The sequence below is a fragment of the Setaria italica genome, chromosome IX, assembly GCF_000263155.2.
Source record: "Setaria italica strain Yugu1 chromosome IX, Setaria_italica_v2.0, whole genome shotgun sequence".
In the NCBI taxonomy this organism is placed as follows: domain Eukaryota; kingdom Viridiplantae; phylum Streptophyta; class Magnoliopsida; order Poales; family Poaceae; genus Setaria; species Setaria italica.
In genome coordinates, this window is record NC_028458.1 from 17,098,834 (window position 1) to 17,116,899 (window position 18,066).

An 18,066-nucleotide genomic window follows, 5' to 3' on the forward strand; every position below is an offset into this window, starting at 1 on the left:
CACTACTAGCAGGATCATTGAGGAGAGGCGGCGTCGATTGAAACCGGAGACGGTCGAGATGCTTTCTTGTGTCAAGGATTGGGAGGCTGCAGAAGCAAGACTTCAGAACTTAGTAGAGGATGAAGAACTTGAGGAGAGTTTTGCTAATTTGTACCTAGATGTCGATGAGAATTCAGAAGTGTAACACTGGCCTGTAATAACTTAAGTTTTAGAACTATTATTTGATTGAGCTGGGCTGTACTCTTTTTTCCTATCCAGGGTTTTTTCTCACGAGGTGTGAGTTTTACCTGGATAGGTTTTTAATGAGGCAGCCATTGCACCAGCTCAAACTTAAAATTTATAATCTCTTGTCTCTCTGTGATGTTGATCTGTGATGTGTTGATTTGTGAAGTTTTATAAGATCATTTTATTCTGTTGAAGTTAAAAGCTATAGATCAATGACTTGTGTTGTGTATGTTGTGTTAATAAGTATGAGTGGTCATGAGACCTTAGTGCCTGGCCCGGCACTAGCACGTTAGTGCCTACCGTGCCACCGTGCCGGCCCGGCCCTAAAAAAAGGCCGTAGTGCCGGGCCTTGGCTGCCTGTTGGGCACGACGGCACGGCACGGCACGGCACGACAGAGGAGTCGGGCCTTTTCGTGCTAGGGCCGGGCTAGGGCCGGGCGGCCCATATGGAAATCTATACACGGCCTTGCACTGTCGCAGACTCGCCCTCGCGCAAAACCAGTTGCATGGCCCATGATTAATAACCAATTAACAGCTGAATTAGCTACCAGGCAAAGCAATACATATATAGGTTATCCTCCAAATAACAGCCTAATTAAAATACTCAAGACGATTGTTAACTCGGCTACTACTACGTTGCTCAATCAACGCATGATCTTACTCACGAAGTGTCAATTTTCGTCGTCAACGCGATGGTCACAACTCACAAGTCACAACCACGTCCATCGTCTAAATTTGCAGTCCCACGAGCCGAAAAGCATCGAACCCCTGCTTTGTCACGGCGCCGCCGGCTCCGACTGCACTGTCGCCGTGACGCCGATCGCCTCCGTGGACTCCGCCCTGTACTCGTACCTGCAGCTCAGCACAACGAACGCGGCGAGGTTCGCGGCGGCGAGTACGGCGAGGAACGCGTAGTAGCAGTCGAGGCGCGACGCGTTGAGGTCGTTGGCCACCCAGGGCGCGCCGCCCCTCCTCCCGGCGGCCGTGGTCCGCTCCACGAGCGAGAGCACGGCGCTGCTCAGCATGCTGCCCACGCCGTAGGCCGTCAGGGACATGGCCGTGCCGAGGCTCTTCATGCTCTCGGGGGCCTGGTCGTAGAAGAACTCGATCTGGCCCACCACCAGGAACGCGTCCGCGGCGCCCATCAGCACGAACTGCGGCAGCAGCACGAAGATGGTCAGCGGCAGCGGCGCCCCAAGCGCCGCCGAGTGGCTCCTCGCGAAGCCCAGCCTCCGGCTCTCGACCGCCGCCGTGATCGCCATCGTCGCGACCTGGAGGAGAAGCCCGGCGCCGATGCGCTGCAGCAGCGTGATCCCGCGCGGGTTCTTGGTGCGCCTCCGGAGGAAGGGAACGAGGGCGCGGTCGTAGACCGCCACGCAGACGAGCATGGTCAGCGTGACGCACGCGCCGAGGCTGGCGGGGGGCACCTGGAACGGCGACGCGCCGCGCCCGAGGCGGCGGTCCAGGGTCACGCCCTGCCGGACGAAGAGCGTGCCCACCTGCGCCATCAGCGCGCACGGCACGAACATGGTGGCGAGCAGCGGCACCAGCTTGCCGATCTGCTTCGTCTCCTCCACCTCCGTCACCGTGCACAGCGCCCACCCGGGGGCGTCCTCGGTCTTGACCGCCGCCCTGTTCAGGAACCTCATGGAGCTCGTCGCGTCCACGCGGAACCTCTTCTTGCCCGTGTAATACTCGGGGTCCGCCTCGTGCAGCTCGCTGAGGTCATTGGGTACCGTGACACGGCATTTCCACACGGCCGCGGCGACCACCTTGCCCATCCTCGTGATCGGGCTGCCCTGCGGCAGCTTGTGGCGGTACAGCGGCGTGCCGGCGAGGAAGACGGCGACGGAGGCCGCGAGCGCGAGCGTGGGCACGCCGTACCCCCACGACCAGCTGACGCTGTCCTGGAGGTAGACGAGCACTGTGGTGGAGAAGAGGATGCCCGTGAAGACGGTGAACATCCACCAGTTGAAGAAGGAGAGCTTCCGCAGCCGCTCCGGTGGGTGGAAGTCGTCGAACTGGTCGGCGCCGATGGTGGAGATGTTGGGCTTCGTGCCGCCGTGGCCCAGCGCGATGGTGTACAGCCCGCCGAAGTAGACGCCCAGCTGCAGCGCGGAGGCGCGCGGGCAGGTGGCGCCGGCGCCGGCGCCGTCGCAGGGCGGCGGCTTCAGTGCCGGCACGGAGACCGCCAGCGTCAGCAGCAGCATCCCCTGCATTTGTTCCGGTAATTCAGAGCCGTCAGAAACTGAATCCATGTTGCGTTTTCGCGGCCCGGCCTCGATGCTGTATTGGACGATCTACGATCTACACGATTCCGTGAAGCTAAGTCTTAGTTGGGCTTCCAACCAAGACTTACATGAGCTAAAGTTGTGTGGTTCCAACAGTTTAGGCCCAACTGCGGCCCCGGAGTCCGAAGATACAACACCACCTCTCTGAAATATGTGTGCTTCTCTAAAGTTAACTGAAGAAACTTTCATATTAAATGTCGAATAGATAAGAGCCTCTCATGAATCATACCTCCTACTAATCTTCACTTCAAAAAAAGTTTATCAGACTCCAAACAATTTCCATTCTACGTTAACTGGAACAACTTATTCAATGTCGAATTGAGCTCATTTAACGAGGCATTCCGAGATCTCATTTAACAGCAGGCTTGTGCACTCTACTACCGTACAGTACTCGAAATTAGGATGTTACTGGTATTAATGTGCATGGAACGTATTGTCCGTACCATTAGGTAGACGGCGGATCCGGCGACGAAGGTCCAGTAGCGTCCGAGGTAGGCGTCGGCGAGGAAGGCCCCGAGCAGCGGCGTGAGGAAGACGGTGCCCGACCAGTTGGTGACGTTGTTGGCGGCCTCGACGGTGCCCTGGTGCAGCCGCTCCGTCAGGTACATCACCAGGTTCGACGCCACCCCGTAGTAGGCCATCCGCTCGAACAGCTCGTACACTGCGTGCACGCGCAGATCCATGGGCAGGCAGTCCCAAGCAAAGCAAAGCAAATCCCGGCCGGAAACGAGACAGCACTTAGTCTGGTAATGATGAAAAGCAATGTGGAGCGCGTACCGACGATGAAGGTGCAGGCGCGCCAGCCGCCGCGCTTGGAGCGGGGGACGGGGTTGCCGCGGAGGTCGACGGAGCCGTCCTTGGTGTACTCCCCGCCTTCCCCTCCCTCTCCCTCGCCGCCGTTCTCCGCCATGGCTGCAGCCTGCAGCAGCAGCTGCCTCTCAAGGTCTGACGTGAGAGTGAGACTAGGAGCGAGCTGCCTGGCAGCCTGGGCCGTCCTGCTACGCTCTGGATGTAGCAGCTCGCGGCTAGTGCTTCTGATGCGCGCATTAAATTCCGTAGCGACGCGTGCCCTCCTACCGCTCTGCTCCCCCTGCATGTCTGCATTGAAGCCATTCACTGCGCTCTGCAAATCTGCACTGGCATTTACCACGGTGCACTAGCGTTGAGTCTTCCACCGCAGGAATCCAACGTGTACGATTAGTAGCAGGTGCTAGTACAACGTAGGGTGGCCGAGTAAGCGTCGCGCTGGGCACTGTAGGAGAAACCCGGACGGGGAGCTTGTCATTCTCCTTCGCAATGCCTTGCTCATCTGGGCCGAATGGACCGTCCAGAAAATACGAAACTGGGATGCACAGGGCCCATCGGAGCAAAACCGCGGCGGCGCAGCCCAAGCCCTGTTCGAGGGTTCGACGTTTCAGAAAGGGAAAAATAAATCTTTTTTTGACCCCCTCAACAATGAGGAACTTGTCTCCTAAAAAAAAAAAGAGAGAGAGAATGTTTACACTCCACCACCTTCAAAACTTGTTATTTTTGTCACTCCAAAGCAGGCCATATAGCAGTTTTGTTTTGTCCGACGTTGGCGCCACGTTATACGCGAAGGAGATAAATCAAACTGTTTCTATAGTTCATGAGTTCAAATAAAATTTTCAAAACAAGTAATTTAAATATTTTCGAAGAAACAATATCAGAATATTTTTTGAGAAAAACTATTCAAGTATTTTTAACCTGTGCTATTTTTTTCGAAAGACACCAAAATGTGCCTCGTCTCTAATTTATATCAAGGAAAACAATACAAGGTACAAATGTAGAATAACTCGACACAAAACAGCATCTAAAAATAAAAATACACTGAAGAACTTTACGGTCATCTTCTACTTTCGATTGTTCGTCGTTCACCGGAGCTTGAAAAGTGCACAAACAGCACGGGAAAGGAGCACGTGCCAACACCCTAGCCATACAAGTCTTTGAAGACCGCAAAAACCACTCGACGCCAACAACAAGATCTTGAGAATTTTTTTATTTTTAATACCATTTTTTATCAAAATTACAAAATGGTACGCTAGATTTTGGGATTTATAAAAATGTACCGCAATCGTCTACCCGTAAGACGAAATATAGATTTCGACTGATGGTTGGACGAAATTAGAATTTTTGTCTAACCAGTAGACGAAATATCAATTTCATCCACCAGGCGAAACGAAAATATTATAATTTCGTCTAACCAGAACTCGAAATTTATATCACCCAACTAGTTGCATTATGAAATCAAGATTTCGTCCACCCACTTGACGAAATATGGTTCCATGTTAAAAAAAATAATGGACCACATGCTTGAATGCCCCACTTCAGTTGGAAACAAATGCTGAATTTGCACCGTACGCATGGCATCATCAACGACCTAAACTGAAACTGAAAACATATACACGGAAACATATACATCAAGACTTATTCAGGTTACCATTTCATCTAATCTTATCATGAATGACTTTCAGATCTAAAGGGATCCATTAGAGCAATGTTTACAAAATAAAAAAAATAAAAAAAATATCCTTCACTGCCCCCTACTGGGCCGCCCCGCCGCCCGCCGCCCACAGTCGCCTGCCGCGCGGCCGCAGCGCCACCGCCAGCAGCCTGCCCGCGCGCGTGCCGCCAAACGCGCCCTGCCCAGGCCTGCCGCTGCACAAGGCTCGGCCTCAGGCGGCCGCGCCGGCCGCATGCTACGCTCCGAGCCGCCACACCCTCACCCATGTCCGCACGCGCCTCGGCTGCCGCCCAACACCCGCCGCCGCACCGAGAGAGGGAGATGGGAGAGAGAGAGCGCACGCGTCGGCAGCCAGACCGCACGGCTCGAACGGATAGCCCAAGATTTCGTCCACTCGTTGGACGAAATTTCGGTTTTTGTCCACCGGTCCGACGAAATGACCATTTTCGTCTAACGGGCCGACGAAATATGGGCCCCGGAGCATCTTGGTTCGGGCTGCCTATTTTCATCTATCGACTCGACAAAAAATGAATTTCGTCTATCCGTTGGATGAAAACTGCTGTTTTCATCTATTCGGTTAGGATTTCGTCTACTGGTAGACGATTGAGGTACAATTTTGATCTTTCTGAAATGTGACGTGCCATTTTGTAATTTTGATGAAAAATGTTATTAAAAATATTGGCTGGGGTAACACCCTAAGCAACACAGTCTTGCAATCCATCATCACCAAAACAGAGGGTTGAAGAAACCGGATCTTGTCGCAGAACAAATTGAAAGAAGAGGTCGAAGTTGCCACAACAAAAGATAGCCAACTGTATCTCCTGATTGACACACGAACTGCAAAGATTTGGAGAGTACCTATAGATCTGGCAGAACCAACTCTCACTAGCCCATCGTCGGTGCCGGATCGGACATCGTCAAGGTAGGCAGAGGCCGGAGAGACCTTATTCCAAAAGGTCATCGTCGCCACCACCTCGTTAATGTCGTTGAAGGACCAACCCTAAAAGAAAAAAAAAGATTAGATTTGTAAAGAGGATGGGTCCCCGCTCCTCCACCCACCGGCGAGGCCACTGGAGGGACAGAGGAGGGGGACCAAGGCGGCGGCGAAGAGAAGGGCCTGACGGTGGCTTTTGTTGGTGGCTACAGCGAAACAACAAAATGGAAGCAATGGCATCGACAATGGACTTGAGGCGTGGAGCGGAGGGGCACTACAAGGACCCACCTGTTGGCGCTGAGCGACCATTGGAGGAGCGGAGTGGAGCGAAGGGAGAGGCACAACGATGAATAGGCGAGGACAAGAACCATACAAAATTGTAAGTAGGAGAGAAGCAGCAGCTCTGGAAGACTGGAACTTAGATTTGCGAACAGCTCGAAGTGATAAAAGTTATGGATCGGCTGGCATTTTATTACTCATTACCTTCTAGTAGTTGCTAAACACCCGTATTCTGAAACTGTGCTACATGTGAACACAATGAAGATGATGGACAAAAGTTCTTTCGCTTCACTTTTGCTGCTAGATCTGCTTTGGTTTCAATCGCATACTTCTACCAGAGCAAACTGCCCCATGTCCTTACATCTTCGTATCAAACGTTTACGTTTTATTATCTACTCTGGTCCATCTGGACAGCTACAGGTGATTTTCTGTTTCAGCAGGTAAGGGAAGCACATCTACCGTTATTTCTTCAAGCTTCTCCCAGTTTCACTATTCAGTTGATAGTATTTCATGATAATGCGGACACTAATCACACATTTCACATCGATGCTTATAGAAACTGAACTTATCGATATGGCATCCAGCACATTCAGACTGCAGGTTTAAAGTTAGGAAGCAGGCCAGGGATCTACAGGCGCTGAGGCTACCTAGACGCCGAGCGTCTGCCACCACCCAGAGGTCGATCTCTTGCTTGATGCGCTGCATCAACTCCTGGATCGTGGAAGCTCACAATCTCCATCACTAGGCTGCGCAACTAGTGGACAGAGATGCCATCTCTGAATGTTCTTACAAGTGCTGCTTGTGTTCCTACTTTCCCAGTGCCAGTCTAGCAAACTCCTTGTATAGTAGCCTTCTAGTTGTTGCTTGCTGTTAGTCATTTTGATTTTTCTAGGTGCAAGTGCATATCTAGATGCATAATAATATACATGAACCTAGAAAAGCTAAAATGACCTCTAATTTGGCATTTTAAGTTTTTAACGTATGTGTAATCATCAGTGTAGTCTGACGAAAATGTTGATAAGAAATGATCCCGCTTATTGATGTAACTCTTTACAATCATGCATAGCTCTCTGTATTCGAGAAAAAAGTACTCTTTTACTGTATCTGGTACTCGAATTGTCAAATGTGAATCCTTGCTCGCTTCTTTCTGTTCCCCGAAGGCGATGCGATGCCGGCACGCGGGATGCATTGATTTCAGTCACCGTACACTGCTGCTGGTGCTGACCTACTGACTCGCACCATTGCACGCCAGCTCACCACCATTGAGTCAAAGTCATTGACCAATCCACGCGCACGCTCGTCGTTTTCCCATCATATGCACCGTGACGCGGTAGTGAGCTTCGTTCCTACTCAGACAGTCGAGACGGACAATCTCGCCTCGGACGTGGCGAGACCAGCCGAGCGCCTCGCCCTCGTCACGGTTCTGCTCCTGCTGGCCGTCGTGCCTACTGCACGTTGGATACAAGGATCTTAGTTCATATAAATACTTCTGAATAAATCTTTAAAATCTATTAATGTAACATAAGAGAGATTAGGCCCCGTTTGTATCCGCTTATAAGCGGCTTATCGGTGGAAATAAGCGAGAATCCCGCCAAACGCTTTGCTTATTTCCACCGATTCTCGCTTATGTGGTAAGCCGCTTCAACGATTTGAACTACGAGAAGCGAAAAGCGAGAAGCGAGAAAATCTTCGCTTAGATTATAATCTAAGCGTGGCTGGGAAAAGCGTATACAAACAGGGCCTTAGTCATGTATTGCTAATAGATGAAGGTCCCATTTGGATACACAATGCTAAACTTTAGCACCCTCAAATGGAGTGCTAAAGTTTAGCACTTGGGGTTGTTTGGATACAGTGATAAAGTTTAGCACATTGGGTGAGAAATGACTATATTGCCCTCATTTATGACTAGCTTGGGGAAAAGTGGAGAGAAGAGAGAGGGGGGGGGGGCAGCAGGGGGAAAAATGGGCTTGGGACCACTTTTAGCACCCATTAGCACCTTTTAGCACTCCTTGGGTGTGTTAAAGAAAATGTGAGTGCTAAACTTTAGCACACCCCTTTTAGCAGTCCTGTTTGAGAGCCCAAGTGCTAAAAGGTGCTAAAAAGTGGGGTGCTAAAGTTTAGCACCCCCTCTCCAAACGGGGCCGAAGGTGTTGGGAGGTTTCCCTCCTTATAAATATGACCACCCTTCGTGAAAAAGATGCACCATAAACTACTGTACGGGAAGTCCTCCACGTTAGGGTATCCTTAGGTGGTCTATACGAGTTAGGTTTTGCCTTACACTGCTGCGCCGCCACTACAGTGTTCTCCGTTCCGTTGCGTTGGCGTGCACCGACGAACGGGAGAGCAGGTCTCCGAAATCGGTCGTTCTTGTGATCCTGCGCCGGGAGAGGGCGAATAAGGTTTTTTTGAAGCGCTTCGCGTGACTGCTCAAGTTTGTCACCACGGCTTGTCCTCCATCTAATCTTCGTGTCGCGGCGTATCATCGTCTTCAACGCCGGCTGCTGCAATCCGTCTGCAACACTGTCGTCGTTCCGTCAGCGCTACTCGTCATCATGGCTTCCCGGTACGTGCGTCTAGTTGTTAATATTATTTTTTGAGATCATGATTATGCTGTTTTTATTGTCTAGTATATTAGTGTTTTATATAGAATTATCTCTTATCATGATTTATTTATTTCGAAAATTAATACAGCAATTGTCTAATTAATAATGCAACGTACGCCCTCCTCGCGTGGAAATCCAACCTCGACGACCCGCCTGTGCTGTCCCCGCCCCGCCCCACCCCACCGCACGCACGGGCACGGCCACGTCGCGCTCCGCTCTACCGCCTCCGCGCGGCCAATGCCGACGCCACCACCCGCCCCCGCGCGCCTCCTCCACCTCGCGGCCCCGCTCCTCGTCGTCCTCGCCCTCGCCGCCGGCGTCGCCAATGCCGCGACGCCGCCGTCCCCGGCCGACGCGCTGCTGGCGTGGAAGTCGAGCCTGGGCGACCCGCCGGCGCTGTCCACCTGGGCGGACGCGGCCTCGCTCTGCACCGGCTGGCGCGGGGTCGCCTGCGATGCCGCCGGCCGCGTCACCTCCCTCCGGCTCCGCGGCCTCGGCCTCACCGGCGGCCTGGACGCGCTCGACGCCGCCACACTCCCGGGCCTCACCTCCCTCGACCTCAACGGCAACAACCTGGCCGGCCCCATCCCGGCGTCGCTCTCGCGGCTGCGCGCGCTGGCCGCGCTCGACCTGGGCAGCAACGGGCTCAACGGCACCATCCCGCCGCAGCTCGGCGACCTCTCCGGCCTCGTCGACCTCCGCCTCTACAACAACAACCTCGCCGGCGCCATCCCGCACCAGCTGAGTAAGCTCCCAAAGATCGTCCACTTCGACCTGGGCTCCAACTACCTGACCAACCCCGACAAGTTCGAGTCGATGCCCACCGTCTCGTTCCTCTCGCTCTACCTCAACTACCTCAACGGCAGCTTCCCGGAGTTCCTGCTCCGCAGCAGCAACGTCACCTATCTCGACCTGTCGCAGAACTTTTTCTCCGGGCCGATCCCGGACTCGCTGCCGGAGAGGCTGCCGAACCTGCGGTGGCTCAACCTGTCAGCCAACGCGTTCTCCGGCAAGATCCCAGCGTCGCTCGTGAGGCTGACGAGGCTCCAGGACCTGCACATCGGCGGCAACAACCTCACCGGCGGCGTCCCGGAGTTCCTTGGGTCGATGTCGCAGCTGAGGGTTCTTGAGCTCGGCGGCAACCAGCTCGGCGGGCGGCTCCCGCCGGTTCTTGGCCGGCTCAAGATGCTGCAGCGTCTCGACGTGAAGAACGCCGGTCTGGTCTCCACTCTGCCGCCGGAGCTCGGCAGCCTCAGTAACCTCGACTTCGTCGACCTCTCCGGTAACCACCTCTCCGGGAGCTTGCCGGCTTCCTTCGTTGGGATGCGGAAGATGCGGGAGTTCGGCGTATCGTTCAACAACCTCACCGGCGAGATCCCACGGGCGCTGTTCACGGGCTGGCCGGAGCTCATAACGTTCCAGGTGCAGAGCAACTCGCTTACGGGCAAGATCCCACCGGCGCTCGGCAAGGCGACGAAGCTGCGAATCTTGTATCTCTTCAGCAACAACCTTACCGGCTCTATCCCGACGGAGCTCGGCGAGCTGGCGAACCTGAACGAGCTGGATTTGTCAGTGAACTACCTCACCGGGCCGATACCCAGCTCGTTCGGCAACCTCAAGCAGCTCACCCGGCTGGCGCTCTTCTTCAACGGGCTCACCGGCGAGATCCCGCCGGAGATCGGCAACATGACGGCGTTGCAAATCTTGGACGTCAACACCAACCTACTGGAAGGAGAGCTGCCTTCCACAATCTCATCGCTGAGGAACCTCCTGTACCTGGCATTATTCGACAACAACTTGAGTGGCACCATCCCACAGGACCTAGGCAAAGGGCTGGCATTGACCGACGTGAGCTTCGCGAACAACAGTTTCTCCGGCGAGCTGCCACGGAGCCTCTGCGCTGGCTTTGCGCTGCAGAACTTCACCGCGAACCAGAACAAATTCAGCGGCACGCTGCCACCATGCCTACGGAACTGCACTGTTCTGTACCGTGTGAGATTAGATCAGAATAACTTCACTGGCGACATCTCAGAGGCATTCGGTGTCCATCCCAATTTGGACTACTTGGACGTCTCAGGAAACCATTTGACAGGGAGACTTTCATCGGATTGGTCAAAATGCAACAATCTCACATCTCTATTCATCAAGGCAAACAACATATCTGGTAATATTGATGCGTCCTTCTGTAGATTATCTTCTCTGAGGTCACTGGATCTTTCAAATAACCAATTGAGTGGGGAGCTCCCAGGTTGCTGGTGGAATTTACAAGCTTTGGAAATTATGGATGTGTCTAGCAACATCTTTTCAGGTGAATTTCCAGCCTCAGCAAACGATGATTTGCCTCTCCAGTTGCTTCATGTTGGTAAGAACAACTTCTTTGGAGTTTTTCCACCGATCATTCAGAAATGCATGATGCTCAGGACCCTTGATCTTGGGGATAACAATTTCTTTGGCGATATACCGTCTTGGATTGGAACAAGTGTTCCACTTATAAGAGTTCTCAGGCTTCGATCAAATAATTTCACTGGTATTATTCCTTCGGAGCTATCTCAACTCTCTGATCTTCATTTACTTGACATAGCCAATAATAACTTCATAGGATCCATCCCGAGATCATTTGGCAACTTATCATCAATGAAACAACCAGAAAAGGCTTTCATGGAATCTTTTCAAAAGCTTGATATCCATTTGCTTGCATTGGTCCAAGAAAGTCGGGTTTCCGTGTTTTCAAGGAGGACTGAGCCCAAGAACCCTAATGATGAGTATCGAGATAGGGTTAACATATTCTGGAAAGGCAGTGAACAAACTTTTCAGAGGACTATTGAGTTTGTAACAGGTATTGATTTATCAAGCAATTCACTTTCTGATGGCATCCCCGAAGAGATAGCATACCTTCAAGGTCTCCGGTTTTTGAACTTGTCAAGAAATAATCTATCAGGCAGTATTCCAGAAGGAATTGGCAGCTTGAATCTGTTGGAGTCCCTTGACTTCTCGTGGAATGAGCTTTCAGGTGTCATTCCTCGGAGCATTTCAAAACTGTCGTGCCTCAGCATGTTAAACCTGTCAAACAATCAATTGTGGGGTGAGATACCCACAGGAAGCCAGCTTCAGACGCTTGTTGATCCATCGATTTACGGAAACAATTTGGGGCTCTGTGGCCCCCCTTTGAGTGTACCATGTTCTGATTGGAATAAATTTGGGATGACTGAAGACCGTAGAGAAGTTACATGGTTATGTTACTCTGTAATTCTTGACTTCGTTTTTGGATCCTGGCTTTGGTTTGGAGCTCTAGTATTCCTGGAGTCCTGGAGGTTTTTGGTTTTCCAGTTTGCTGATTGCTTAGGAACGAACTAAGGTTATGCAAAAAGTGTCATGAATCAAATTTTTTGTTCATATGTGAAGTAAAAATTTATGTTCAGATGTGAAACAGAAGGACATAAGGCAGATGATGTGCCTTTTTGCTGAGAATTCTTTGGTAATATTATTTTCATAATCTTACTATTACTAATTGGAGGTTCCTTTTGAATCCTTGAGGTGAAGCCAAGATGAAAACTCTAGAAAAAAGAGAGAAATTGTAGAAATTCTCACAAAAAAGCAAAACATCTGGCCATCAATCGGAAGACTCAAAAAATCATAGCCATTGAATCTATTATGTTTTCTAAAAATTACCAACTTATGCCGTTATGAAAATAGCCTAAAACAACCCCCTAAATCTATATCTAAATTACCCACCTCTGCCATTGTATAAACTAAACTAAAGTAACCCCCTAATCTTCATCAAAATTACCCACTTATGCCATTATAAAAATAAATAAAATAACCTCCTGAATTTGCAACTAAATTGCCCACCACTAATACTTAGAAAATAACATAAAGTAACCCTTAAATTTTCATCTATATTACCCACATATGTATGCTGTTATTAAAAATAACATGAGGTAACTCTAAATTTGAATCCAAATCACCTTAATTAAAAATATACACCAAAATATAATTATAAATCGTATATGTCTTACATTGTCGGTATATGATATAATAATTAAGGTATATATGCATGATGTGTGTCACCATTTATAAAGATACAGAGGAAGTGATGAGAATATAGATTTCTATGTTGAAAATATAGCTCAAACCTAGGATCCATTAAACAAATTCAAGCGCATACCTGTGATGCAAAGTGAAAAGTTAAATATTATAAATGTGGATAAAAATATTATAGAGTAATTACTAACTAAAATATATCAGATGCGGATGAAGATAATAAGTATATATCTATATAAGTATTGTGTTCGAATATCTAACAAATGAGAGGTAGCTCAAGGTAATAGTTTGTTAGCATTGTGGTCTCATTTTTTCCCCATTGGAGACTCCGCATAAATTCTCATATGATGCGCTAGAAAAAAAACATAAATCCTAGAAATTTTTTAAAAAATCATAAACATCAAACATCAATCTTATAAACTCTAATAGTCATAGTCATTGCAATTATATTTTCTAAAATGTTACCCACCAAAATATTTTAAATTAAACCATAAACTTATATCTAAATTACCAAGCTCTGCCATTGTAAAAATAATCTAAAGCAACCCCATAATTTTCATCAAATTTACTCATGCATACTATATAAACCATAACCTAAAATATCATTCTAAATTTGTATCTAAGTTACCCTCGTATATTATTATTAACAATAACCTAAAGGAAATATCTTAATCTTGATCTAATTATCTTCACGTGCAACATATAGAAAATATCCAAAAGTATGAACGTGGATGAAAAAGTGTATAGAGTAATTACTGATTCAAAATCAATCTCAACTGGACAAAAATAAGTACACATCTATATGACTACTATGTTGAAGTATCAAAAAATGATAGAGGCATCTATATGAGTACTATGTTGAAGTATCAAAAAAAGGTAGAGTAGTATGTAAATAGTTTGATTATTAGCTAGGAGTTTAATTGCTAAATAATTTTAAAATACAATAGCTTTTTTAAAAAAGTAAACTAATTATGATTCTAAATTACATATTCATGTCATTGTTAATATAGAAATACTAAGTTAAGAAATATACGCATGATGAGTATGGGGGCCTTACTCCGAAGGTTCCCTTAATTACCTGTATTAGTCCTTAGATTAGTAGGCTAATACAGTTCTCATCACATATTAGTATAGTAACAATAAAAGGTGTGTACAAAGGTATATATAGGTGTTCACCTTTAAGCAGCAGAGTGTGGCGTAGCCGCCCACTCCACTGGCAAAAGAGGATGCAACACTGGGAATCCTAAACCTGTACAAATAAAAGTAAGCATGAGTACACTTATGGTTGGTACTCAGCAAATTCTAATGTTGAAATCATATTATATGTAGGGGTGATCAAGAAAAGGGTATGAGGTTTGATTTTAATAATAAACCTATTTTATGCGAGGTGAGTGAGTTTTGGAAAAAGAAGAGGAAGAAAGCATATTCTTTTAAGTTGTTGGCCCTAGAGGGGAACCTTACCTCCCCTACCAGTTCCCAAGTTTTAAAGAGCACCATGGACCATCAAGGTCCCTCTGGGCCGGCTTACGTCTTATTTCAAATTACTCTCTTAGGGTCTTGGCCCCAACTTACCACACTCAAGTTATGATTTTAATCGATGGGAGCTTTGACTGTGTGGGCTCGTAACCATGAGCTTCGGCTATCTAGATAGATTTATGACTCTGCGTAGAGGTGTACACTTTACCCATACGTTTGATTAGCCTATACCTCCGCGAAAGGCGGTACTCACCTACGAGACCCGTACCCACCAGCATCTATCTCTAAATAACATTCTCTAACTCCATCCATAAGTACAACTGGGTCTGGGGTCTAAACAGGGGCCCTACTACATCCACATTTGGACACTATCCCGGGAAACAGATGCATCATAATGTGGCATACAATGCCATTAGTTTCTCTGGACCTCAACCTATGACCCATGCCGACCGGACCTGGGACTATGCGAAGATCCTGCTCCAGTCTACCTGTTGCCCACCGTGTCCTCTTAAGATGGTTTACTAGGTTCAGTTGGTGGGGTGTGAATCAAGGACTCACATGATTAGGCACTCCCAAAGGTTGTACCTTTTTGGTATGTATGGTTGCACATTTATGGGATTTTTAGCTAGAAGTGGCTTCAAGTCGTGATCGGGGTCATTTATGGGATTTTTGGCTAGAAGTGGCTTCAAGTCAAGGCAAGAAAAAGAGTAGAGGTGGTTTGCTCCTATAACCTTTCAAAAAATGCAAGTCAAGTTATTATCTTGGTGAATTTTATTATTTCTAAAAAATATAGGACAAAATATTCTCAAGGAGGTTGGTGCTAGGACTTGCCTACATTGACGTTTCCTTAACGTTTCTTAGAATGACCAGGGTGTTGACTCCTCGTCCTTCTGGATCCTCAGCTTTGGGGTGGAGCCTGGTCTCTACCGACTGGCATAGGCGTAAATAACAACAATCAATGAAACAATTCATCAATCAATACCTAGAGAATGGGGAGAAAGGAGGATGATGGACATTTAGGGAATTACCTGACATTTGAAGGTGAATTTCTAGATAAAGGATGAAAGGTTTATTGATTATTTATAAATAAGTTTCTAAATAATTAATGGATAGATTGGTCGTATTTTTAAAAGAATTCTAAGAAATTATGAATGGATTTTCTAGGGTTTTGGACGGGCAGCATAACGGCCAGCCTTGGGCGATAATTTGAGACTTTGGATGGACAGCACTATGGTTAGATGGGGTTGAGGATTAGGGTTTTGGTTGGGCATTATAACGGCTAGGTTGGTATGATATTTGAGGGTTCAATTGGGTGGCATAACGGTTATGCTAGGGGGTTATCTTGGGTTCTACTTGAGCAGCATAACGGCTATGTGGTGGAACGGACCGAAGGTTTGAGTAGATCCTTAAGGAGTTGGGGTCAGTAGGGAGTTTGTGGAATGATCTAAAGAGTAGAACTTGAGAGTTTGTGGGACAGTTGGTCTGTCCCAGCACTAGGGGATAGTATACATGGCGACAGATGCAGTCAGGCAAGATCAAGTGGGATAAAAACCAGAGAGCTTCTACGACAGACACTATTTTGTCCCGGTGCTAGGGGATAGCACACATGGCGACAAAGGGGCCGGTACAAGATCAAGCAGATGCATGACAACGATAGGGGTTAGCGGTGATGATAGGGCAGTGAGGAATAGCCGATTGTGTGCTGTTACATCACGGGTAAAGTGGCAAATGGCCGCACAGCGTGCTCAACTTCGACCTGGCCTGGCACCTAGGGTTTAGGGCACGACGGCAGGTGGAGGCGGTGTGGCATTTTTCCTAAAGAGTTAGAGCTCTAAGAGCTTAATATAGAAAGATGACATTTGGTGTACACATAATAGGGTTTTTCTATTATGCGAGAGAATGACAATTTTGGAAATTTTTAGAGAAGGAAGGGCTCTAAGTAGAAATTGGGGTACACTCGGCTGGGTACGCGTAGCATTTTGGGAACGGCTGGCACAGGTGGCTGGGTTCACGGTTTACTATTTGGTGGACCCATGGTCCGAGGTCGTGGACTAGAGCGCGGGTTGAGGGGGTGGTTCACATGCACCGCGCGCATGGACCAGAGAGGAGGAGGGGTAGACAGCGGGCGACAGCGTCAAACGGCTGGGCCCGCCTGTCAGACTAAAGAGGGGAGTGGAAGGGTGACAGAGGGGAAAATGGCGGGGCACGTCACGTGCCGGTTTGGCTGGAGCCGGGCGGCAATGGGCGCTGCCGCGAGGACTCACCGAAGTACGCTGTTTCGGTGACTCCGGCCACCTCTGGCCTTGCAACCGACACTAGGAGAGAGAGGGGAGTGAGGGGAATGTGGCTAGGGTTTTGTGGCGGTGGAGAAGTAAGAGGAGAGGCTTAGCCGCGGGAAGAAAGAAGGTTGGGGCGGCGGAACAGGGGTGGAGGGATAGGAAAGGGGGCAGGCGCCTTTTATAGGCGCGGAGGAGGGCTGGCGACGATGCCACGTTGCCGAGGCATGCTTGGCAGCCAAGGAAGAGGCGCTAGCGTGGCGAGGCGATGAGGCCGCCTGGGGGAAAGTCTCAACGGTCAAAATTGATGGCGGGCAGCGGGTGTCAGATGGTGGCACAGGCGAAGGGGATGCACCGGCGTCTAGTGAGGATTGGGCCATCCACCATTAATGGCGGGCGGTGGTGGTAGGGCTAGGGTGGTAGGCTGTTAGGCTGTCAGACGGATGAGGGGAGGATAAGGGAAATGGGGAAAGGAGCTTGGGCGCGAAGGAAAATAGGGGAGGGTACCGGCGGCGGCGCATTTTGCAGCGACGCAAGGCAGTGTGGTGGTGCGGCGTGATGGTAGGGAAGGGATGTCGACGACGGCGGCGGCACTGATCGCGGGTGAGAGGGAGCGGGCCATGTGGGCTAGCGAGTTGGGCTGGAAGGCTAACTGGGCTGGAGTGCTGCTAGGCTGCGAGGTGCGCTGGGTCGGCTATGCGTGAGAAGGTGGTGGAGGCGGGCCAGGCTAAATGGAAGGGTGGGTCGATTGGGAGGTTGTCAACCCAACCCAAGAAGAGTTTGAGGGTTTTTCCTTATTTGTTTGAATATAGTTTGGATATCAAATTTGGAATGAATTTCAAATTTGATTTGGATTTAAGGTATAGGCTTGGAGTAGGCATGGAAATAGGAGTTCTGGGTTTAATAACTAAGATCAATTATGAACCTTAAAAGGGTTCAAATGTAATTAATATTCAAATTTATTTTGAATATTAATTCTAGGTTTCTCAAGGAAAAAGATACTTTGAAGGGATTTATTTCTAGGATTTCTTAGGGAAAGAGGGCAGGTTTTCTAAAGGAATTCAGATCCAACACATATGCCAATATTTTATGCAATGTTTATTTGTAAAATTATTTTGAATATTTTGGGAAAAGGAAGTAGGTTTAATTTAAAGAAAATTTTTAAAAAGATCATATTTTTAAATGCTCTAAAAAGCGAGATGTTGCAATGAGTGTCACTATGTTGATTATTTACATGTATGTGAAGGAAGTGATGACAAATGTTGATTTTTATGTTAAACATGATGTATGGAGGTGCAATACAAAATGAAAAAAGTGTGAATGTGTATGAAAAAGTGTATAGAGTAAAGAACTAATTAAAAATCAGTCACAACTGGATAAAGATAAGTACACATCTATATGAGTATTATGTTGAATTATTGAAAAAATGAGATAGTAGTAGGTAAACAATTTTCATTAT

General features: G+C 48.5%; 2 protein-coding genes across 3 annotated transcripts; one reads left to right on the top strand and one right to left on the bottom strand.

Annotated features, from left to right (window-relative positions):
• Positions 1-742: 742 nt before the first annotated feature.
• Positions 743-3,533, bottom strand: LOC101778512 (protein NRT1/ PTR FAMILY 5.3). The gene is made up of 3 exons (XM_004982856.3): positions 3,294-3,533; positions 2,960-3,177; positions 743-2,438 (listed from the first exon to the last, which is right to left on the bottom strand). Exons 1-3 carry the CDS (start codon positions 3,424-3,426, stop codon positions 1,002-1,004), a joined length of 1,788 nt encoding a protein of 595 aa, XP_004982913.1. The 5' UTR covers positions 3,427-3,533; the 3' UTR covers positions 743-1,001.
• A 5,459-nt stretch (positions 3,534-8,992) lies between these two features.
• LOC101778921 (probable leucine-rich repeat receptor-like protein kinase At1g35710) lies at positions 8,993-12,282 on the top strand. Of its 2 annotated transcripts, XM_022829891.1 has the most exons (2): positions 8,993-10,978; positions 11,063-12,282. In XM_022829891.1, the coding sequence occupies exons 1-2, from the start codon at positions 9,052-9,054 to the stop codon at positions 12,166-12,168; spliced, it is 3,033 nt and encodes a 1,010-aa protein (XP_022685626.1). In that variant the 5' UTR covers positions 8,993-9,051; the 3' UTR covers positions 12,169-12,282. The 2 variants fall into 2 exon arrangements, with proteins under 2 accessions (XP_022685626.1, XP_012698420.1); XM_012842966.2 differs by having other exon boundaries at positions 8,993-12,282.
• Positions 12,283-18,066: the final 5,784 nt, after the last annotated feature.